A 25,096-nucleotide genomic window follows, 5' to 3' on the forward strand; every position below is an offset into this window, starting at 1 on the left:
AGCTGTGAATGACCCTATTTCCCCTAAATCCACTCATAAATGTAACAAAACCACAATTTTTTTAAAAAAAGAAAGCAGGCCAAAGAAAGGAAAAAAACAAACAGGAGTATTTTCAGTCCTTCACAAACTGATTCTAATGTTCATTTGAAAAACAAACAAAAATAGCCCAGAAAATTCTCAGGCAGAAGAGTAGTAAGTAGAACAAGCACTACTGGGTATTAAAATATACCAAAATATATGGTAACTAAAAGAATGCAGTGTTGGTATACAAGGACACATATCACAGGAACAGAAAACGAAGTCCAGAAATAAATCTACATTCACAGAGACATGTAACAGAGGGTGAAGTTGTAACTGCCTCTGAGTGGAGGATAGGGTTAGTTAATACACGGTCCTGGGATAATTCAGTGGCCATATCAGACCCTGTGAGCAGCTCATCTGCCTCCCCTTTCTTGCTGAGAGATCTGAAACTCTGTTCAAGAATCAGGCTGCAATGCGTGCGGAGAAGGCTGGCTCAACTCCAGAGGATGCACCTCAATGGTCGAAGCCGTTCACAGTCATTTCATTGCTTTGCCAAGAAGTGCTTTAGAGGTGATCATGTGACCAAGTCTTGAACTATGAGAGAGCTGCCCCTACCCTCCCGTTTCAGATGCGGCAGTCTGAGCAGACGATGTGTACGGCAGTCACCTTGTGACCATCAAGGAAAAGCTGAGAAAATCACAAAGAAGCTAACCCAAATTCATCAAGCCTGAAACTGCCAATCTCTAAGATCCTCATCATATGAGATCATTACTTAAGCCACTTTTAGTCATTCTGTTTCCTAAAACAAAAAGCATCTTTACCAATTCAATAACTTCCTGAGAAAAAAACTGGTTTGCTTCCTAATACCTCTCTCATTACACTCAAAACAAAATCTAGATGGATGAAAGATTTTAAGATCTTTCGAAATTTCCAAAACTTGTAAAAATATGCCCCATATACAAGAAAGCACAAAAAGAAAATATAGGGCCTATCTTCACAAGTTTTGGAAATGGGGAAGCAGGGCCATTTTACGTGTGATATAAAACCCAACAGCCATAAAAGATAAGATGGGCAAATTCTACATTTAAAAATAATTTCTACATTAGAGAAATGCCATATATAGAGTCAAAAGTTACTGACTTGTAGAAAGATTTAGCATGCATATCACAAGGACTAATTTCTTTTAAGTTGCAGAGCCCATGTGGATTTCTTCTTCAGTGAATAAATAAATCCTTTAGCTATATTGCTATTGCAATGGCCTGTTTTCTTACGGATTTGTAAGTGTTGAGAACAGTGACATAAAAATGTGTCCCAGGCCATGGATACTATGGCAGGGACAAAATAAAAACCACTCTGGAGAACATGCCCTCAGCCCAGTCCACAAAGATAATCAGATAAAGCACCACCCAGGATGAGATTGCAGTCCTCAAAACACAACACATGCACACACACACACACGCGCACACACACACACGTGCACATCCACATATACACATGCATACACACACGCACACACATGCACATCCACACATACATGCACACACACGCACACACGTGCACATCCACACATACACATGCACATACACACACACACAAGGCACACACCTGCACAAGCATGCACACATACCCGCATGCACACACATACATGCGCACACACACGCATGCAAATGCATACACATGCACGTATGCACACACGCACATGCACACACTGACACACAGGCACAGGCACACACACACACATACACAAACTCAGGAAGGAGCAAGCCTAGACTCAACAAAGTCCGATTAGACCTTCAAGAATCTCAAGTGTTAGAACTGGCTGACCGACGGCAACATCCTAAGCCATACAAAAGCTTGCTAAGCGCACAAAGGATACAAACAAGCCTAAGGCAGTCTCTGCAGCAAAGAACGTATAATCTAGCAGGAAGATCTATCATTGAAAAAATTAACAACTCCAGGCTGTCTAGTGAATTGTTTGGGGTAGGATGAGAACACTGCAGACTGGCAGGTGGCATGGCTGCCCTCCTAACTCCTCCCTACGGCCACTTACCTACTCTCCCCTGCAGACTGGGAGCTGTCCAGGCCCTGTACTGGCTCTGGCCTCAGAGAATCCAGCATGGGGCTGGCTTCCTGGCTGAGCAGCACTTGACACTGACACTTGACACTTGACACAGGGCACCTGCACCTGACCCTGATGCCTGCTCCACCCTTCCAGGGTGACACTCATCTCCCTTTGTCCTCACTGGGCTCTGAGGTCCTGGCACCTGTCTGCTCAGCCTCCACCTGTACCCCTTGCATGGCAGATATTGAGAGAGGAATCTTTGGTCCGCTCAACCATGATTGGGAGGTTTTGCCTTGATAAGGAAGAGGGGCAACCACGTGCAAGGTGCAGGAGAGAGATCGGAAACTCCTGGCCTGTATGCTCATGAACTTCAAAAGAGCACAGTGGAATTAACTCTGTAGTTTCCAAAATAAAAGTGAAATTCCAACCACCCCAGATTAAGCTACCCATCATTTCTAGCATCCCCTTTTCTTTCTCATGTTAAAGCTCACCTTTGGCAAAGGTTTCTGGAAGGCCTGCATTGCCAGGAGGAGGGGTGCTGCTGTTGTCCAGTTATAATATCTAACACAAAACAATGAAATATATGTCAAAAAACCGAGGCTCAGACTGAAAACCTTTCCAATGTCATATAAAGTAGTCAAGGAAAGCTCGGGACTCCAGCGAGGTCCTTAAAGAGCTCAATACTCTTGCTAGCCCCCAGCCCTCCCCCATATCACCCCTAGGCAGAGGCTCCCCCCCACCTCACCCCAGCAGCCAGTTGAGGGCCCAGCAGCAGCCGTGCCAGCAGGGCAGACAGTTGGACATGCCAGCAGCCCAAATCCCACTGTACAGCTGCTGCACCAAACCACGACGTGCTTGGGGTATTTCTTGCCACGTGTCAAGGTAAAGGCAACTAGGTGTAAAACATCCATGGCTTAAGGGAGAAAAGCTTGCTAACAGTCTGCAAAAATACCTGTACATCCCTTGCCCTCAGATAATGAAGTTTTTCTTTTCTTTTTTTTTTTTTTTGAGACAGAGTCTCGCTCTTTCACCCAGGCCGGACTGCAGTGGCGCTATCTCGGCTCACTGCAACTTCCGCCTCCCAGGTTCATGCCATTCTCCTGCCTCATCCTCCCGAGTAGCTGGAACTACAGGCGCCCGCCACCGCGCCCAGCTAATTTTTTGTATTTTTAGTAGAGACGGGGTTTCACCGTGTTAGCCAGGATGGTCTCGATCTCCTGACCTCATGATCCGCCTGCCTTGGCCTCCCAAAGTGCTGAGTTTACAGGCGCCAGCCACTGCGCCCAGCCAATAATGAAGTTTTTCAAAAGGGTAGAGATGTAGGCTACTCTGATATACCCATGTACTGCAGAGTGTGACTATTCACATTCAATAAGAACATCGAGCTGGGTGTAGTGGCTCACACCTGAAATCCCAGCACTTTGCGAGGCCAAGGTGGGAAGATCTCTTAAGCCCACAAGTTCAAGGCTACAGTGAGCTACAACTGCACCACTGCACTCCAGCCTGGGAGACAGAGCTACACCTTGTCGCAAAAAAAAAAAAAAAAAAAGAAAAGAAAAGAAAACTCACAAGACTGAGAGCTATCTGAACCTATCAGCTATATTGCCAATTCTATTGGCATGGAACTCTGACCACAGTGAAGATAATGCAATAATGCAGTGTAGCAAAGTCTTTATTTTATATATTTCTAAGGCTTAATGTCTAGGTCTATTTGAAAACATGAAACAGAAACAGTATCATGCTACTGCCAAAGTGACTTTCAAGAGGTACTTACTTACTCCCAATCTTTACCACGAGATTGGGGTCATCGATAATAGCGGGGTTGTCCACAAACTGTTGATATGACACAGCTTGCTCCAGGAATGCATCTGTGACAGCAATTGCAGAGGATCAGGGAAAAAGAAAAAGAAAATTCAGTTTAAAATTAGGCCTACCTTTCATTTGCTCACTCACAAGTGTTTTCTGAGAGTTTGTGCATTACAACTGTGCAGACAATCCTATAAAATGTATTTGTAAAGGCCACACCATTTTACCTGGAAGGCGGCGTCTGTGCAGCAATGCAGGGAGGCCAGGGCAAGTCTGAGGATGTTGGGGGACGTGTACCTTAGTTGAGGCACATACGTTCACACAGGGAGTAGGGGTGAAAACAGCACATACGTGCATCTGCACAGGCAGAGTCATGGCTACGCACCGCACAGAAGCCAGGCTCCCTCGGGTGAAGTCACGATTACTGGGGTGACCCTGGGCAAGCGGTTCACCTCCCAGGCCCCAGTTCCCTCTTCTAGCATGGGGATAATAACCACATCTGCTTCCTAGGGTGGTCATGGGGACTGATAATGTCGTAAATAGAAAGCACAGGGCCCTTTCAAAAATGGGGCTGCCTCCACCACAATCAGAAGCAGGCAGGGCACTGTTCTCATCATGGTGGGGCAGCCCCACCAGGATCAGAGCAAAGGAGAAGGTGGCAGGGTCAGGAGGCCCAGACCTCAGCCCCGGACCCTCAGTTCTTTGACGGGCTCTGGCAGCTGGGCTGTACCTTAAGTCTTGACCACGGTTCTGACCATCTCCCTGGCCCAGAGCCACGCCCACTCCTTCCCTGGGAGCTCCTATTTACCCTGAACCGAACCGAAACCCAGCAGACATCAGACACTGAGAATCTTCTCTGTCCAGGAAAAGAGTCCCTGGGTCTTGATGCCAGCCTGACTGGCTTCAACATGCACCCTCAGAGCCCTAATCAGGACCTCCAGGGACTCTCCTGGGGTCTCCTGACTGTGACGATCTGGCCTCACCTGTAAGGACTGGACAGCTGCAGATCCCGGCCCCATGAGATAACACTCAGATAACGGTGCCCAGCCTTGTCAGTGCTGCCACCCCACCCCCACCAGCTCATGTATATCAGGGAGGGAACGCCCACGGGACTCCTCACGCCAGTGTCCAGAGAGTCCCCATGACTTCAGAAACACAGTGAGGCTGGGTATTAATGTGTGGCCCTAGGAAAACTGAGTGAATGAATGGAGCCGGCGGGACCCAGCACACAATCTTGTTTCTGCTCTCAAAGGACTGGCTGGCACGGGCGTGAGAACAAAAAGGTCTCAATCTTTGCGGAAGAAAAAATTCCCAAAGCCTTGAAGGGACCAGGGTGGAGGCAGGAGTCTCACATGGCAGCCCTGGGTGGAAGGGGAGATGGGGGTGGCTCCTGAGAGGTAGAGGGAAGAAGTACACAGCCTCGGCCCCTTCCCTGCTAGAAATACTACGAGGGGATGGAAAAGAGGCAGTGGTGAGAGAGGGGGCGGGAGGGGTGCAGGGCCACTGTGTCTAGTCCCCAGCTGATAACTGCTGACTGCACCCACTGGGGGGCTTGGGCACACCCTGCCATGGAACTGTCAGGAGGCCCTGGGAGTGCATTGCTACGAATGTGGCAGGTGCTGTGAATGAATCACCTAAGCCCACCCGATTAACGCCCTTTGAATCCAGCTGGGAAAATTTCCCAGCCCTCCTCCGACAAACTCAGACCTCCCTGTTCCAAGTCGCCGGCGCACTTCTCTCTCGCTGCCGACACCCTCTAATTTAATTAGACTGACACCCCCTCTAGCCTGCAGGCCTCTGGAGGCCATCTCTGCAGTGCTAGCCTGGGGCACAGGAGACACACAACGATGGCCCGAGCCATGTGTGACCCACAGAACTCTGAGGCCCACTAACTGCAAGCCAGAAACATCGGGATTATGAGTTCGGTGCTATCATCTGTGCTATCATTAACCGCAACCAAGGGAAAAGCTGCCTTGACACGCACTCCTTGGAGAAGCCTGAGCCTCTGTGCCTTCTGAACGGCGGCCACCAGAGGGCGCCCGCGCGACGCCCGCGGTACCTTTCGTGATCTCCCGGTGGTCGCTGAGGCCCCCGCAGAGGGAGATGGCGATGGAAGGGAGGTCCCTCAGCCCGTCCGAGGTGCTCTCCACGCCACTGTCCACGCCCGAGCTGCCCACCGACTGCGGGGACTGGTTGGCTGACCGGGCTCCGTTGTCGCTTGCATGTTTTGCGAGTCCGGAAGGATCTCCGCTGGAAGGAGGAAAAGCGGCAGAGACCGGCTGAGGACTGACTGTCCCAGTCCAGGGTCCTACATCGCCATCCAGTGATGCTCTGGCACGCGGCCACCCTCAGAGCCGCAAACGGCTGCATCTCAGCACAGATGTTTATTAAAGCACCACGACAAGGAAAGAGACATTAAACGCCTTAGCTTAGGAGAGAAAACCATTACTTCTCAGCTGGCTGCATCTCCCTGTATCCCCCTAAAATATACTGAAGAAGAAGCAAGCTGTCCTCCCTGTTCCCTGCCCTTCCCCTCCAGGCGCCAGCCCTGCCCTAGATCGCAGGGGGACTGAGGGTGGGTCCCCAGGATCACGGGAGACCCTCCTGGGGGAAGAAGGGGCTGCACAGCTGCCACTTACTGGGCTGTGGACCACGACCACTGTGGACAACATGACCTCAGGCTTTGCAGGGAGGGCAGCCTGGTGCTGTGCCCCTGTCCAGAGGTGGGGACGCCGCCCAGTACCCACACCCTTATGTCCATAGACAGAGCAGGCGCATTTCACAAGGCAATGGGAGCCTCCCACTGCCTCTCTCTCACACACTTTTTTTTTTTTTTTTGAGATGGAGTCTCACTCTGTGGCCCAGGCTGGTGTGCAATGGCATGATCTCGGCTCAATGCAACCTCCGCCTCCTGGGTTCAAGTAATTCTCCTGCCTCAGCCTCCCGAGTAGCTAGGATTACAGGTGCGTGCCAGCACGTGCAGCCAATTTTGGTATTTTCAGTAGAATGAGGATTCACCATGTTGGCCAAGGTGGTCTTGAACTCCTGACCTCAAGTGATCCGCCCACCTCAGCCTCCCAAAGTGCTGGGATTACAGGCGTGAGCCACCGCGCCCAGCTGTCTTGCACACTTTCTAATCAAACATAAGGGAAAACTGGTCTCACACAGAATGATATTCAGATTATAGGAAATGATGTGAGGAATTAAGAGGAATTTTACTTTTTGGGAAAATACAGGGCCGCCACTTCAGGATCCATGTCTGTGAGGTCATCCAAGTAGACGCCGTCAGCACCAAGATGTCGGCTTCGTTTATCTAAAAGGGCAAATGGCTCAAGTCAGAAAACCACTCTTCTAGAAATGAGCTCACGGCCTTGTATCTATAGAAACAGCATTTAAACACTATGTGCAGATTTGCTCCCAGGTACTCAAACTGCCCAAGAACCACAACAGTTCCAAGTGTGTTCTATTTTGTCTGGTAAAACAGAATGGCAAGAGCTTTTTAGACAAATACTTTGAGGTCTGGGCACAGCACCGTTGAGGGTGAGGTGGTTTTGATGGACTTATTCCATGATGATGCTGGAGAAAGAGTGGATTGAGGCCACACTTGTAGGTACCGAGGCCCCACGCTGGAGGCCACAGCCTGCACTTTTCCCATTGGAAAATGGTGGGCAGTACAACGTGACCGTAGACCACCAAGGTCCACAAACCAGGGCCGTCATCCACCATCGTGTGGCCTGGATCAAGTTAGTTAACTTGCTGAGCCTCATTCCTCCTCCGTAAAGTGCCTGAAGTGTACTGAGCACTAAACGCATTGAGGCTATTACCATTATTATTACACTTATTATGAAACGATAAAAGCTTTCATTAGGCACTTCCCCATCGATACCCCGAGGCAAAGCATCCCACACTGTGCATTGTCAGACACTGGGCATGATGACTTCAAATGTCCTCTTTACTTCTAGCAGAAAATGATGTAATTGGTCCATATAATTCTAGAAAACCACACAAAGCTGCTGGGTGGATGGAGATCAGGCCTGGCATCGTTGATACTAACACACAGCCAGGAGTGCATTAAACCAACACAGAGCGCCCACTGTGTGCCAACCACTATGCCAAGTGCCGAGGAGAGAAAGGCAAGTTAGATAGAAAAGACTCTTGATCTCAGACAGCACATATTCTATGGGGGAGTCAGGCAAAAATAAATCAATAAAATAATGATCATTTGAAATCATGATAAATGGTATGCAGAAATTACAGTGTTAAGGGGCTGGAAAGCAACGGAGGGCAAGGAGAGAGGTGGCCAGGATTAACCTAATAATCAGCCGTATAAAAGTCACACTTATGGGTCCCATGGTGTGCTGAAAAGGACTTAACTCTCCCAGGCCTCAGCAAGCAGCCTCAGTGTGTAAAATGAAGTTTGCTACATGATCCTCAAGGCCTCCTTCATGTCTGATTTCCTATGACTAAATTCCGATAATTAATATATTCTGCTGAAGAGCTCAGACTGAACATGATCATTGTCACGGTTCAGTTTCTACCTCAGTTTCCTTGGAACTTTGGAAAGGACCTGTCATGTGTAGAGTGAGCACAAACTATGAACAGAAAAAGAGCCGGGAAGCCCCAGCCTTGGTACCTCTTTTCCTGGAAGGAGAATCCGTCTTGTTTGCTGTCTGGACTACACTGGCAGAGGGGGGTTTGAGCTCCTCGATCATGGGCAAGAGTGGCGCTGCTGCTCCTAAGGTCTCCAGGTCTTCTTCATTCACAAACTGCATTTCTGTCTGAGGCTTGTTCTGGTCCAAAAGTGCCCCACCGACCAGAGTTGGCGATTGGTCACTAAAAGTGTCTGAAGATTCGCTGTGAATGGCCTGAAAGTGACTTTTATCACAAATTTTTCTACTGCTCAATGGGCTGGACTCTTTCATCTTGTGTGGAGAAGAAGACTAGAGCAAAGAGGAGAGAGGGACAGAGAGAGAGACAAGGTCAGCACAAAGGCAACCAGAAAAACTGAGTGACCCAAGGAGAACAAGTAATCAAAAGTAGGCAGGGACTTTTAAGCCTCAACAATCACCTGGTGATTTCTATACCTGCCAGAAAGTCCAGAAACCAAGAATATTAGGTCCAAAGCAAATGAACTTTCCTGTGAAACATCAACTGCCAAAGAGAAGTGAGATTAGCAATGCCAACAGGCAGGAGCACCCTAAATGCTGTTAGATTACAAGTCTTTTCACACACACTGGGATTCTCAGTGGCCATGAGAATAAATGAATTACAGCTGCACCAACAACATGAATGAATCTTGCAAAACTAATCTCTGTTGCTAAGATCAAGTTTCCCCTTGCAGGGAGCAGAGGGGTCAGTCTGAGCAGTGACCGCAAAGAGTGGGGGTTTCCATGCTGCTGGTCATGCTCTGCTTCTCGGTCTGGGTGCACGCTGCACAGATCTGTTCCTGCTGTGAAAATGTATTGAGCTATACATTTACAATGTGTGTATTTCTCTGTATGTATATTTCAATAAAGTTTATTCCCAAAACATGAGTGAATAAGTAAAGATTTGGTGACAGTTGGTTCACATGAGTGAGAAATTAGCATTTCTGATTCTACCGCCAGAGGGATTTCCAGTTACAGAAAAGATTTATTCAAACAAAAACCAAAATGCAATTCATGGGCTAAAAAGAGGGGAGACAGTATTCACTTCTCTATCTGATCAAACAGCTTCAATTGCAAATGAAAACAATGCTACAGAAAATCTGTGGTTACAACTATTTTGCCAGAAGAAGTGATGGATTTGCACTTCCATGCTGTTTCTCCAGCAACTAACGACATAAACTTGCAAAGAGAGTTGGCTGGGTCAGCACCATAGCTGTGGACAGGTAAATCAGCATTTTCTATGAAATCTAAGTATAACCGAGAGAGGAAATGGATCCACAACTTTGGCCTCAACAGACTACTCTCCAAAAAGCTGCCCATCTTGACTCTTTATAAGGGATGTTTTCAATAGTCATTCACTCACTCACTCACTCATTCATTCATATTACAAACATTTATTGGGGATGCAAGAGGCTACAGCATCTTCTAAGGACCTTACAATATTTTTTAAAGCTTGTGATATAATAACATAATTCAAGATGCTTATAATACATTAGCATACCAAATAAAATTTCTTGAAAGAAAAGATTGTGTTCATTTCATGTTTTCAGAAACATATTTGCTGAACCAGTTATGGACCTACATGTAAACCCACTGCATATCCAAGATAGGGAAACTGGGGCTCAGCGTGCATGTACCACAGCCAAGGAGAAAGAATGCAAATATTCAGAGGGCCTACAGGTGCCAGATACTTCACATACCTACATTAGCCCTTCTAACCTCAGAACAATTCTGTCATTTTCTCACAGTTTTACAGATGAAGACACTGAGGTTCAGGGAAGTCTACTCATTTGCCCAAGGTCACCTTTTTAGCAAGCGGTGCAGTGAGGACTCAAACCCAGAATAACCTGCTGCCTCCCAGGCCCTCATTCTCTCCGCTACCCTCAGCTGCTTCTCCATTTATTTTAGAGATCTCCATAGGGTCAAATTCAGGGTCCCACCAACAATGAGGGCCCAGAAATACTTACTACTTGATGAATCAAAACCTTAAGGTTTTCTGACTTTGTTTATCTATTAGGCTGAAATCTTTAATTTCTGTTCTATTAGCCTTTCCCTCTCCCAGGGCTCTCCCAGATGTCTCTCTGTGTGAGGGACACAAGAACATGTGGATTCCAGCTCTTACAACTCAGCTTCTTTTTCAATGGGCCAAGAGTCCACAACTCTCTCCCTGTGGCTTTGCTCCCGTCATCACTGACCTAGCAGACTCAAGAGCTGGAAGCTATTTTTGTTTATGGTTTCAAGACAGCAAGATTGTGTGTAAGTTGTATTTCTTTAATTTAATTTGCATTTAGCTGTGATAGAAAATGCAGATCGTGGCTGGGCACGGCAGCTCACACTTATAATCCCAGCACTTTGGGAGGCAGAGGCAGGCGGGTCACTTGAGGTCAGCAGTTCAAGACCAGCCTGGCCAACACGGTGAAACCCCGTCTCTACTAAAAATACAAAAATTAGTGGGGCGTGGTGGCATGCGCCTGTAATCCCAGCTACTCGGGAGGCTGAAGCAGGAGAATCGCTTGAACCTGGGAGGCAGAGGTTGCAGTGAGCCAAGATAGAGCCATTGCCCTCCAGCCCGGGTGACAGAGTGAGACTCTCTCTCAAGAAAAAAAAAAAAAAAAGTAAATCCTAAGAGGAATCCCATAGGTTTAAAATCTACAAAAGCAATGAGACCTCTCTATAATGTTGGTAACGTGGAAGAAAGTAATTCCAACATTCAAGGCTAACCCTTAATATATTTTGGTTTACCTCTGGCTCCCGGTAGCTGTGTTTCTTGGCTATGCTATGATACTAATTCCATGTAATTTAAGCTGAGTTAGAAATCTTCGGTCCGTGGCAGAACTGAAGAGACTCTCACCTTAGCAGCCTGCGGCAGCTCTCCCCACAGCCAAAGCATTTCTGGGTTCTTCTGCCCTGTCCTGTCCGTGGACTTGCTGACCAATTCTGAATCACTTTTAGGTGTTGAAGGTCGGGAACCGGAAGGACTTAAGGAAAACACAAAGCGAAAATTAAGGTGGGAAAAGAAACTTTTGTAAATGTTTTGGGCCCAGCTCCATGGCTCAAATAGCCCAGAAAATGCACCCCCAGCTGTCGTTCGCTCTGAGCCGAGCCTCATGACAAATCCCTCCTCCGGCCACCAGGGGGCAGGGAAGCGCCTCCCATGGAAGGCGCTCCACGTGGGTCGCCCGCCCCACCCTGCCGCCTGGTGCACCGCGGGGGAGAGGAGAAAAAGAAGTGGCCCAGAATACAAAAGAAAGAGATGGAAAGAGAAAGGGAAAAATAGTCTGTTCTTACCTCAAAAAGACCACCCTTCCCCACCCCACTCTGTACTCGCATCTCCTGCAATCTGTTTCCAAATCAAGTTCCTCTGCTGTCAGAGGGCTGCAAAAGGGTCTTGGTTGGCTCCGGCTGGCACTCATTAGAGTCCATATTTTAAATATTTATCATCTGCACTGGCCTGGAAACAGGGAAATTATATGATGTGCCAATTTTACCAAAGATGCTGGATGCCACAAATAAACTCGAGAACGTTGGGCAGGAGCCTACAAGTTGAAATTTTCTAAGATCTTATGTCTTCCAGGAATATTTCACAAGGGACTCACCAACTAGCTAAGGCTCGCTCAGTAACCACCTCCATGTTTCCTGAATTTTTACTCTGAAGACCCAAACAAGGTCTTACTTCTGCCCAGCCAAAGTAACCATCCAAAAGTCATTAACTTATCCACAAGATCCTCACCATATTCTAAACAACTTAGAGAAATATTATTTACAGCAGCAATTCTTGTAATTATTTATTGCCACATAATAACATGGTTAATTATTGCTTATTTTCCCACATCATTTCCTCTAGAGGAAGACGGCAGGGTTTTTCAGACAAAGCAGGAAATAAAGCTTTCAGTTTCCCTTGCCGTCTTCCTTCCCAGACCTTACCTATTTTTCAGAAACTAATGCTTCTGGTCTCATTTACCTAGAGTTCAACTCCAATTGAATATAACTTTCCTGTCAATACAAGGTGAGTTCATGATGATACATAACTTGTATCCAACAAACAGGGACCTTGTGGGCTAAACTGATCCTGAATCTCTTTGATCAAGCTGCATAGAGCAGCCAGACCAAGTGCCATCTCTCATCTCACACCAAGGGGCAGAGGGTGGTCCCTGCTCCCTTGGTGCCCATGACTCCCAGCCCTTCTAACGACGTGCTGCCACGGGGCAGCCTGCACGCTCTCTTTCGCCTGCCTGGGGAGAAGAGGCTCCTGACATCACATTAGGAGAGCTTCTGCAATGGGACACCCTGCTCCCAACAGACACACAATTCTGCCCTTTAGGGAGCAGTCCTATGAGAAGGCACGTGGGGCCCCCACACATCCATGTGGGAAAGGCTCCTGGCCTTTCAACCTCCTTGCTCTTCCAGTTCCACAACTGGACTTCTCCAAAGAGACAACGCTTTGATGGCACTGAAGCGTCTACAGTCACGTGTTCGGTATCACTGCAGTGGGAAAAGCGCAGGCTGTGGCCTCCAGCGAGGGGCCTCGGTACCTACAAGTGTGACCTCAATCCACTCTTTCTCCAGCATCATCATGGAATAAGTCCATCAAAACCGGCTTCTCACCCTCAACGGTGCTATTCCCAAACCTCAAAGTATTTGTCTAAAAAGCTCTTGCCATTCTGTTTTACCAGACAAAATAGAACATATTTGGCTATAAGTTCTTTGCAGCAATAAATTATCTCACTGTCACTAAATGAAATAAAGTCCTTTAGACAAAGCTTGCTCCAAGCAGGGGTCGGCAAACGTTTTCTGTAAAGAGCCCAGTGGCAGATATCTCGGGCTTTATGGGTTTTAAACATTTTCTGTAAAGAGCCCAGTAGCAGATATCTCGGGCTTTATGGGTTTTACGTCTGTCGCAACCACTCGCTGCTGTGGTGGTGTGAAAGCAGCCACAGCCAGTACGTAAACCAACTGCCTATGCCCGGGAAAGTCTGACAGAGGCAGATGGTGGACCGGATTTGACCCATGGGCCGTGGTTTACCAACCTCTGCTCTAGAAGAACAAAATGCGGAACACGGTTCTCCTGCAGCAATTCGCAACTCCAGAGTTCCTAACATTCTGGTCCCTTCATAAAAGCCACGAGCCACAAAACCCGTAGAGGCACTCAGGCGTGTAACTCATGCATAAGGAGCCCAGCCCTACGAGAAAGTCTGCTGCAAGTCCCGCCCCGACAGCAAGCAGGCCACCACCATAAATGCTGCCCGTTCAGGCCACAGCAACCCTTCTCCGAAGGTCTCGTGCACAAACACAGATGCGCTTTCTGCCGACCGTCACTGAGGGAATTCAGACGGACCAAAAAGGACCCAGGAATGGGGCCCACTGCCAAGTGGGATTTATCAGAAAGATGACTCCAAAGTGCTCCGTCATGAAATATTATTATTTTAAGATCAAGGGTTGTTCAAAAAAGTAAGCTTACAAGGTCAATGACTGATGTTCATAAACAAGGTATTTATTAGCCTTATCAAAGTTTTCAGTATTTTTGCCAGTCCCAATAAGGCTAATTAGCTTTAACTATTTACAACTTTGTTTTCCTCATTTTAAATGGACTTTTCTTCTGCAAATGTAGCCTCTGAATGAAGTACATCCTGAGGTCTGGATCTTTAATCAAAAAGAAAAAAGGTTTTCCACGTACAAATTAATCGTAGCTTCATTTGCTAAGGCTTACAAAGTAAACCATGTAAGTCCACAAAGTAGGTAGGTCAAAACTGAGGGAATGAAGGCAGAAATCTGAGATGACTACATCGAGTGAACACACCAACCTTTGATCCTCAGCCTGAGACCCAGCCCAGGCCATTCTCCAAGATTCTGTTCTAGAAATGCTGTGGAAAGCATCTGACTCCATTATTCAGACAGCCCAATAAACTACTTAAATGTTTATAATAAATTAAAGTGGTATTCCAAAAATATCTTGTAAACTTATTTGTCAAACAACCCGAGACAGAAAACAGAAGATCATATTCCCAAGCTATATTTCATTATTCTCACTTTCAAAGCACTTCACAGAATTAGGTAAAATTATATGCTTAACCATAATTTCCAGAGAGTCAAATTTAGGAATTAAAAAAAAAAATCTGATCATCTACAAATGCTTATAACGAAAGGAAAAGAGTAATCTATATACATATTTTTTCATAAGTAATTTGGTTGGTGAAATCGATTTGTAAGAGTTAAATCAAAATTTTCACTTCATATAATCTACAGGTATTTTCTTCATAAGTAATTTGGTTAATGGTAAAATAGACTTATAATAAGAGTTAGATCAAATTTTTCATTATTGAATATATCCCAGTGGGGAAAATAACTCCTCTACCTTTCCGAAGGATGGAACAGGGAAGACTGTGGAGGGCAAGAACTAGACAGACCTCCCTCGGCCACAACTGCAAGATGAGGGGCAGTCCTTTTGCAATCTACCAGGCTACTGGATACCACCACGTGATACACATTAAAAGAAAGACAAAATCAGAGGTCAATTACATCAAGTGAGATTATATAAAGTATATGTAATATACTTTATATAAAGATTATATATAAGATTATATAAAGTATATATAATATACTTTAAAGATTATATATAAGATTATATAAAGTATATATAATATACTTTATGTAAAGATTATATATAAGATTATATATAATTACAAAATATATATACTTTATATAAAGATTATATATAAGATTACGTAAAGTATTTAACTACTCTCAACAACGACATTTTTAAGAAAATAAAGAAACTCAGACATCTGATAACGGCAGAGCACCGGATATTGAAATTGCTAAGGAATCAGCGTGAATTTTCTGAGACACAAAAGCAGGAAACTGCCAAATGACCTATTTCACTTTCTGTTTCACCCATGTGTAGAACTGATCATCTCTGGTCACACTTTCGTGCTTAATCAAACTACATAATCCAAAAATGTGCTCGTGTGTGCTGTCAATTGTCTCTTTACAGAAAACACCTAATTCCAAATGTGGAAATGTAGCTATTTATCCTAATTTGTCATTCCATTTGGTGATGGTCAGAGCTACATAACCTGACTCAGTCATTATGCTGCATTCATGAGGCAAAACATTACAGATGTTTTGAGCATTAAACATGCTCAGAGTTGTGTTTAAAGTGTTTCTTTTAAATCCTTAAAATTAACATATAGTGCTTGAACAGATTTTTTCGTCTATTATTGGGTTCTAAATATTCTACATTATTTTTCTCCTAAACCACTATTTTTCCCTCCACTATTTTATCTCCACAGACCTAGAGAAAGAATGAGAATCTAGAAAGGTATTATATCTGCACTGTCCAATATAATAAACCACCAGCTACAGGTGGTTCCTGAGCACTTGAAACGTGGCTGGTCCAAATTGGGATGTTCTGCACATGTGAAATACATAATGGAGTTTATAAAGACTTGGTATGAAAACAGAAATGTGATGTATCTCATTAATAATTCTTTAAAATTGATTGCTTGTTGAAACGATATTTTGAAAATACTGTGGTCAAATGAAATATAGCTTTAAAATTAATTTCACCTTTTTTTTTTTTTTTTACTTTTTAAAAACAGGGCTACTGGAAATCTTAAAATTACATATGGAGCTAGTTATTACGTTTCTATTGAACAGGGCTAGGCTCTGACGCAGGAAGACCTCCATGCAGGGACTCTGTCACAGGCCTCAGCCTCAGCCTGCTGGACTAACCTGCGACATCAGTATTGGCTGGAAACCAGGCATGGGACATATCTATTTTCTCTCCAACCTCCATGTCAGCACACACTGCGGACTGCTGCTTGCTAATTCACAAGGTTACCCTGATCAAACTGGAACCAGGGGTGGCGTTTTGATAAGACTGGCTTCAGGTAGGAACCCAGAGTTTCTAAGGGCTGGCACACTTCCACCGTGAACCAGAAGCGAATCTAAAGCATGAGGTGTACGAATAACCCAAGGATGTCACTGGCATTTGGATCAGCGTTTCTCAGTCTCTTTTTCATTATCAACACGCCCCCGAGCATTCTGAGAAATTAATAGCCCAACTCCACCCACCATGAGATTTTAATGCTGTGGCCCCTTAGAGACCACAAACCATTATAATGTCTAAGATTTTGTGGCCACCCAAGAATGAATTTTCATCCCAATGGGGGTTATATTATTTCCTGTGTTGAGAACACAGGATTCAGATCTACCCTCTTCCCCAAGTCCTTTGAAAACTAGCCAGGGGGCTCACTATTCCCAGAGGTTTCACAGATGTAAACATCTCTGGGGTCATCAGGATGGCATCTGCACAGTGAGCAGCTCTAGTTCTCCAAGTTTTCCTCTAGGGCAACTTGTGAGTTCATTTCAGGGAAATAAATATTCTTGAATTCGGCAGAATGGATTAAGTGTGGCGGAGGCACCATTCTAATAGCCCTGAAGGACCTCAGCGGCTCCTGAAGCAACGTCTGTTTTTGAATTTTACTTAGGGCTAAGTATCAAGAAAGGCTCTGCCGCTGTGTTTTCTCCTATTAACAATTAGCATGATGTAATTTACATGGTTTTCCTTTCAAGTTCACCTCCAGGGAGCTAACAGCCATATCTGCAGATGGATTCTGACACCAGGTATAAGTGTATGATCTGAACATGTTCTGTGTTTAATCCTAATCTGTACCTCCGACTCTACACCGTGTTTTTCCTGGTCCTAATTATTTTCACTTTTCATTTCTATTTCATTCTTTTCTTAGAATTGCTTCCTATCACTGACTTCTAAGCCTCTGCACTGGGCCAGGGGAACAGGGAACAGCTTACCTGGGAGTGGGCGACCACTCTCTATCCGAATTAGGGTATGAGGCTGACTGAGGGTAAATCACAGCCGGGGAGAGGTTTTCCTCAGGAATATCATCTTGGAATGGAGGTATATCATTAGGAAGAGTTCTGGAGGAAAAAAAAAAAAGATTAAAGTCAAAGAATTCTTAATGATAGATTCATAATCAAGTTCCAATTTTTTCTTGATTAGCTCTAAGTGCTTTGTAATTAACATGATCTCTTTAAACACCCAGATCTGTTCCAGGCAGTGGAGGGGGAAAAAGTGAGATACTGGCATCCATAAACGTGTCTATGTGCTAATGCTTTGGCCGAATTCTAATTGTAAAATGATTTTGTTTCAGCATTTGGACTCAGACACACATGCGGTGATCACACTGCTGGATCCTCCCATCGTGCCACCTCCTGCTATCCTACACGGTCACGTTCCAAAAGCCTGGGAGGTAGAGTGGCCCCAAACCGGCCCCAGGGTGGTATAAAACCCCTGCCAGGTACAGGCAGAACTGCTGAATAACTCAATGACCATACGCTGATCACGTTTTGTCTAGCAGAAGAAATAAATGGCATCAACCAAACATGCCTTATGATTACAGAATAACTGCAAATGACCTCGTTTCAGGTATAAGCACACTCACTACTAAATACAATTCACAATTTCAATCATGCAGAGGCCATCTGTCTATATGTTGATGTTACCTGGAACACCTACCACTAAATTTTGTACTTAACAGTCATGCAGAGAAGGCAATTATAGGAAGCCTAATGACCCTGGTTCTAAGCCTGTCACAGGTTAGAAGCTGTAGTTGGGAAAAGCAATATTCGTTGCCAGTTGACATTTATTTTGCACTAAGAAAAAAGATATATTTTATTCCAAATAATGACACAGGAAGATACTCCTGATTCTCCTTATCCCTTCTTTATGTTAACAAAATTATCAAAAATTATACTGAATTATGTAAAAATCTGAAACATCAAATATCCTTCAAAATGAATTTTATCTTTTAAAACTGGCATTTTTCACCAAAATAGTAATACATACAAACAGAATTTCACCACACTGTTAAAAGCAAAGAAAAAGGAAACAAAATTTCCATTAAACTTTGGACCTAAGTCAAAATTAAAAAGGAAAAAGTTGGCTTATAGAGAAAACAGCATTTTCTTCATTCACTTTTAAGTCTGAAATCAGCCCTTGCCTATAAATCAGCCCAATTGTGCATAGTTGGTGCTCAAATAAGAATAAATAGGTTCCAAGAAAATGGGTTTGGTCATGAACTATTAATTTGCTCAGTTCCTGTTTCTTGACTCCAACCCAGGCTGCTAAAGTGATCAGCCAAGGAGGTTTGGCATCACCAACTGTCTCTCGGCTACAGCACAGCAAATCTTTATACCACTCTAGGATTGGGTCCACATGATTCCAAAATTCAGCCTAAAATAGGGGTCCCCAACCCCTGGGGTCCATGCCCCTGTTAGAAACTGGGCCACATGGCAGGAGGTAAGCGGCGGGCAAGCTGGCAAAGCTTCATCTGTGTTTACAGTCGCTCCCCATCCCTCACATTACCACCTAAGCTCCTCCTCCTGCCAGATGAGTGGCAGCATCAGATTCTCATAGGAGCACAACCCTGTTGTGAACTGCACATGTGAGGGATCTGGGCTGCGCACTCCTTGTGAGAATCTAATGCCTGATGATCTGTCACCCATCACCCCCAAGATGGGACCGTCTAGTTGCAGGAAAACAAGCTCAGGGCTCCCACTGATTCTACATGATGGCGAGTTGTGTATTTCATTATACATTACAATGTAATAGTAATGGAAATAAAGAGCACAATAAATGTAATATGCTTGAGTCCTCCTAAAACCATCCACCCCTGGTCCATGGAAACACTGTCTTCCACAAAACTGGTCCCTAGTGCCAAAAAGGTTGGGGACCACTGGTCTAAAACACATAAAAGAATAAGGAATTATGGGGAAAAAGTTCATAAAAATAATCTTGAACAGTTAACTGTCTGATTCTGGCACAGCCCCTCCACCCTGGACAGTTATCACCTGCTGCTCTCCAGCAGCTCCATGGCCTCATCCGAGCTCATCTCGATGGGGAACATGTCCTCATCCTCAGATGTGTTCATGTTGTCATCTCTCTTCAGGCTGTCCAGCTGTGACTTTCTCCTCCTTTTTCTTCTCTTCTTTACTACAGAGCTGCTCGACGGCGTCTCACTGGGAGCGATCACTTGGGCTGGCGTGCTGGGGTCCAGGCCTCTCATCCTGTCCACAGAGCCCCTTTTCAGCTGGCATTCCATTCTCGAAGCTCCTTCTGACAGGATGGGGGAGGTGGCCAGGTGCATAGGAATAACTTCCTAAGAAAAGAACACATTTTCTAAAAAGAGCCTCGTTCATTCAGGTATAAGAAGCAGGGCCTTGCCAGAGGCCTCCAGGATTCACTTCAGAGGCCAAGCACCTCCTGGGGAGGGCCACAGCAGATGGCCCAGCTAGAGGCCACAGCCACGGTGACCTGGAGATGTGGCTGCCCAATCTGGTAGAAGATCAGAAAGCCAACAATGTATTGAATGCCACTTTGTACTCAATCCTGCATTTATGTAATTTTAACAATGGGAGGTAATTCTCAGTGATCTCAAGCCCCCAAAATTCAACTTTGGCTGAAATACCCAGAGCACAGAGGAAAAAAATGGGCTTTGACTCACCATATTATGCTGGGAATTGGATGCATTCTTGCACTTCTGTGTAGATGTGGGTGTGCATGGATGGGTGTGAGAGAAAGACAGAGAATGTGTATTGTGTATTTTTTATATGCAATGAATTAAGATAATAACGATCTAAAAACCAAAAACACATAAAATAACCGACAGCCCCGCCCAAGAACCTGCCTGCACCAGGGCCCAAGGAGGGCCCTGAACATCGAGGAAGTAGATACTGATCCTCTCCTTAAAGACAAAAGGAAAAAACACAACCTATCCATTTAGTAGTTGTTTGTAATGATTCAGCAGTTTTTATAAAACTCTAGTAATCATTTTATTAATGAATGCCTCATTTTGTATGAGAAACTCGTTGACAATAAGAATACACATAAAACAGAGGGGATAAATAAAAGTGTGCTGCTGATCATTCAAGTAGGTTTGGAGAACATCAGACATGCTAAAATAGAATGTCTACACCTGAGACACACAGCTGAGGCTGGAAGGGAGTGAGAGGTCATCTCACCCGGCTGCTGGACTGGAGCAACTAGAGAAGCAGCACAGATTCTCAGATCAAGAGCAGAGAAGGGCCCTTTGCTGTCCGCGGGCTGGAAGGGAATGGGCAGCCAGGCAGACCCCCACAGGCACATGCAGCACCAAGCAGTGCTGAAGGACACGGGCTCTCCAGCTTCCAGCAGCATCCCAGGGGTCCTAAGAGGCATCTGTATGGAGCTGAACATACTCTGGCCTCCAAGGCCCCACCCCACCCACAGGCACCCTGTCAGGCCAGCAAGACCAGCAAGCAGCCCCCATACAGGTCCCGCTGCATGCTGGCCCAAAATGCTTCCTCAGCTCCGATGGCCAAAAATCTATCTAAAGCCAGGTACAAATAGAAATTAAAAATGCAGGTGTCCACATGCAGTGCAAAGAGTTTCTGTCAAAGGCCATTAGGAACCAATTAGTATTTTTGGAGTCTTCCCATCTAAGAGAAGTGAAGAGCAGGTATGCAGGGATCCCCAGTATCAACAGGGTTGCTCTAGAACATGGAAGGGGAGATGCTGGATCCTCCCCAGGCACCACTATTCTGGGCGGGCAGGATGGAGGCTGTGCCTGGGACTGTTCTGTCCCGAAGCTGCAATTATGGACACTTGCTTTAAAACCTGGAGTTATAAAGAACCGTTCCTTTTTAATCATAGCTGTCTTCCTGGAAAGGAACTAGTTCAAGTCGATTTCATTCGGGAATCCCTATATCAGACCCCTTTAAGGTGCTTCATCTGTGAACAAAAGAGTTAAGGAAGTGGTCTTAGTAGAAAACATAACCATAAATCATAACCTTGGATTTGGCAAAAGACTCTTTATGCATATAACACCAAAAGCATGCACAACAAAAGAAAAAACAGAATACATTAAAAAGGTAAACACAAACTTTAAAAAAAAAAAGAAATTAGACTTCATTAAAACTAAAAACTATTGTGCTGCAAAGAACACCATCAAGAAAGTGAAAAGAGAACCCACCCAATGGGAGAAAATATTTACAAATCATATACCCGATAAGGGACTTGTATCTAGAATATATAATGAAGGCATACAAGGCAGTAGTAAAAAAGAAAAACAACACACACACACACACACACACACACACACACACACAAACTAGCAAAGGATCTGAATAGACATTTCTCCAAAGATTCAGAAATGGCCAATAAGCACATAAAAAGATGTCAGACACTGCTGGTTATTAGGAAAATGCAAATCATAACCATAAAGAGATACCACTTCACACCCACTAGAATGACTAGAATCACAAAATCAGAAAAGTACTGGCAAAGATGTAGACAAATCAGAACTCTTTGTGCACTGCTGGCAGGAATACAAAATGGAACAGCTGCTTTGTAACACAGTCTGGCAGTTCCTCAAATGTTAAATGTAAAGTTACCACATGGCCCAGCAATGCCATTCCTAGGTATGTAACCAAGAAAAATCAAACACACGTGTCCACACAAAAACTTGTATACAAATGTTCACAGCCGTGTTGTTTACAATGGCTACAAGGTGGAAACAACCCAAGTTGGTTTTTTTTGGGTTTTTTTGGTTTTTTTGTTTGTTTGTTTTTTGAGACAGAGTCTCGCTCTGCCACCCAGGCTGGTGCGCAGTGGCACGATCTCGGCTCACTGCAAGCTCCGCCTCCTGGGTTCACACCATTCTCCTGCCTCAGTCTCCCGATTAGCTGGGACTACAGGCACCCGCCACCACGCCCAGCTAATTTCTTGTATTTTTAGTAGGGATGGGGTTTCACCGTCTTAGCCAGGATGGTCTCTATCTCCTGACCTCGTGATCTGCCCACCTCGACCTCCCAAAGTGCTGGGATTACAGGCGTGAGCCACCATGCCCGGCCCCAAGTTGTTTGTAATGATGAATGGAACAGATGAATGGACATGGTCTATAGATACAATGGAATACTATTCAGCCATAAAAAGGAATAAAATATTGATACATACTAAAACCTGGATGAACCTTGAAACATTAGTCAAAAAAAAAAACAGGCACAAAAGACCAGATACTGTAATTCCATTCAAAAGTTCAGAATAAGGAAATCTATAGAGATAGGAAGATTTGTGGTAACTTAGGGCTCAGTAGTTGGAAGGTGGAGTATAGGGGAGGTGATACCTAAAGGGTATGGTGTTTCTTTTGGGGGTGATGAAAAGGTTCTAAATTTGACTGTGGTGATAGTTGCACCTACCTGTAAATATACTAAAACCACTACGTGTACACTTGAAATGGGTAAATTGTGTATATGTGATGTATATCTCAATAAAGCTTTTAAAATATTTTTTAAAGTAATTCAACCACTCACTAAATAAAAGAACATTGGGCATTTGAGATTTGACACACCGATGTAATCTATACACCTCTGACAGTGGTCCAGGCCCATGTGTGAAGTCCATCCCTCTGTCTCCTGGGAAGCAGTCAGCAAACTGAAGCCAGCCAGGAGAGCTGAGTCTGTGTGGACTCAGCACACCCCTAGGCCGTCTGGCTCAAATCCCCCACACAGATCAACGCCCACTTTTCTCTGCCCCATCGTCCACACAGCCATGGCCGGTATTACTTTGCACAAACTTCTGCCGTGTTTCCAGATAACCATTACTCAAAGCTCAAAACTAGGAAGTAACCCTGACCACCCAGGCTTCCTTACCTGATCATTATCTGTTTCTTGAACAAAAAATGCTTCTCCATTATCTCCCAATTTCATATGCAAATCCACAGATTCCCCATTGATTTCTATGTCAACCTGAAGGGAAAACATGGTTAAGAAAAGAATGAACTGCCTTCACCAGAACAGGAGACCTCACGGGGACAGCCAAGTCTCCACAGATACGCTATCATCGCATACACCCTGAAGTGCCACAGAACTCCCAGTCTCAGTCAGGCAGTCCCATCCAAGGGAACTGTCACTTGAGGACTGGAGGAGTGCTGGGTTCGGGAGGGCAGGCCCCTGACCAGGAAAGATGGAACCCAAAACAGTAGGTTGGTGCAAAAATAACTGCAGTTTTGGCCATTATTATAATTATTAAAAATAATGGCAAAAACTGCAATTATTTTTGCAGCAAGCTAATAGAAAGATTCCTCCGAGACCACCTGGTCTAGCTCCTCCTTTTTTGGCTGAGGAGCTGAGGCCAGACAAGAGGAGTAACCAGCCCAGGGTCACATGGCTGGTGAGAGTTCAAGCTGCAGTCAAAGCTTCCCCAGCCCCAGACATTAGAAATTACACCCTGGAAAACTCATCAACTATTGGCTGGGATCCTTCACACATACTCAAGGAAGAGCTTCCTCTTGAACTTAACTCAAAGGACCAATCAGGAGACATCATCCCAAAATCCACAGTAGGTGGGGGCATGAAATGTCTATTTGCAAGGATTTGTTTCTTTCCATTTGTGTGGCAGATTGTCTTCTAAAACTAGCCACATCAATATCCTGGTCCTACCTGCTCTTCCAGAACCTTCGCCACTCCTGAAAATAAACTAGAAATAAAATTCTAAGCTCGCAACTGACTGAACGGACCCCCTCTGGGACAAGGAGATGCCAGAGAAACCCTAAGAACTGAGTTCCAGGCCATGATGGAATGGGAGATAGGACAGGCTTCCTCATATCCCACCTCAGTAACCGCCATGACGCTTTCCTCCCTAAGGGCCAAACAGAAACCAGCCCTTTCAAAAGACTGTGCACTGGTATCAGCAAAAGAAGCTGCTCTGCTTTTTTTTTTTTTTTTTTTTGCCTGATAAGAGCCTAAGAGCCCAGGAACTGGTCCTGGCCCACCTAGGGAGAATGTGCCCTGAGGGTTTTCCCTTCCTCTGCTCCACCCTTTGATGTTAGACACCAGAAAACTCCACCCTTGGCTGGTGCTAGTGCCATCACGTTTTGAACATGGGTCCCATGGACAGGCAGAAGCTCAGTTGCACGTGTGCATGTTTTCCTCTCCTGAACACTCATGACCTCTCCTGTGGCTTATTAAATATGTAGATTCTGTGACCCCAGACAGCACAAATCCCTGGTCTCTTTGCCCCTTCCTCAAAGTGTGTTTCTGCTTCTGGCAGGAGGCTACACTTCCCAGCCTGTCAGAATTGGCCACCCTGCAGGCAGCAACCTAGTTCTCCTCTCCAAATTTATGAACTGTATCCTTCTTCCATTGACACCAGCAAGAAAAGCCTATTTCTCCTCCCCTTGAGCCCAGGCAGGCTTGTGATGGCCCCAACCAGTAGAGCACAGCAGACGTGACGCCATGTGGCTTGCAAAGCTAGGCCATAAGCTCCAGCATCTGCCTGTCTTCCTCCCTCTCAAGATGCTCACCTCACCACTGCCACTGTGTTGTGGGGTGCCCTGGCCACGTGGAGAGGCCACGGGTAGTTGGTATGACCAAAGCCTCAGCGAAGAGCCCAGCCAAGAGCCAGAATCAACCACCAGTCACAAAGAACGTGAGTGTTCAGATGATTCCAGCCCTCAGCCTTTGAGCTTTCCAGCTGAGGCCCCAGAGAGCAGAGACAAACCACCCC

General features: G+C 45.3%; 1 protein-coding gene across 11 annotated transcripts in view; it reads right to left on the reverse strand.

Moving 5' to 3' along the window:
- The window catches only part of LPIN1 (lipin 1), a 150,753-nt gene that overhangs the window by 36,349 nt on the left and 89,308 nt on the right, over nucleotides 1-25,096 (reverse strand). For 6 of the 11 annotated variants that reach the window (XM_008952322.5, XM_034952635.3, XM_008952323.4 and 3 more), the window contains 9 exons: nucleotides 23,242-23,337; nucleotides 19,405-19,712; nucleotides 17,347-17,472; nucleotides 11,387-11,513; nucleotides 8,523-8,829; nucleotides 7,109-7,202; nucleotides 5,949-6,139; nucleotides 3,858-3,951; nucleotides 2,575-2,644 (listed from right to left, as the gene is read on the reverse strand). In XM_008952322.5, coding sequence (XP_008950570.3) covers nucleotides 2,575-2,644; nucleotides 3,858-3,951; nucleotides 5,949-6,139; nucleotides 7,109-7,202; nucleotides 8,523-8,829; nucleotides 11,387-11,513; nucleotides 17,347-17,472; nucleotides 19,405-19,712; nucleotides 23,242-23,337 — 1,413 coding nt within the window. Of the gene's footprint in view, nucleotides 1-2,574; nucleotides 2,645-3,857; nucleotides 3,952-5,948; nucleotides 6,140-7,108; nucleotides 7,203-8,522; nucleotides 8,830-11,386; nucleotides 11,514-14,887; nucleotides 14,996-17,346; nucleotides 17,473-19,404; nucleotides 19,713-23,241; nucleotides 23,338-25,096 lie in introns of all 11 variants that reach the window. The other 5 variants (XM_008952320.5, XM_055108233.2, XM_057301338.2 and 2 more) reach the window with 2 other exon arrangements.

The sequence above is a fragment of the Pan paniscus genome, chromosome 12, assembly GCF_029289425.2.
Source record: "Pan paniscus chromosome 12, NHGRI_mPanPan1-v2.0_pri, whole genome shotgun sequence".
Taxonomy (NCBI): domain Eukaryota; kingdom Metazoa; phylum Chordata; class Mammalia; order Primates; family Hominidae; genus Pan; species Pan paniscus.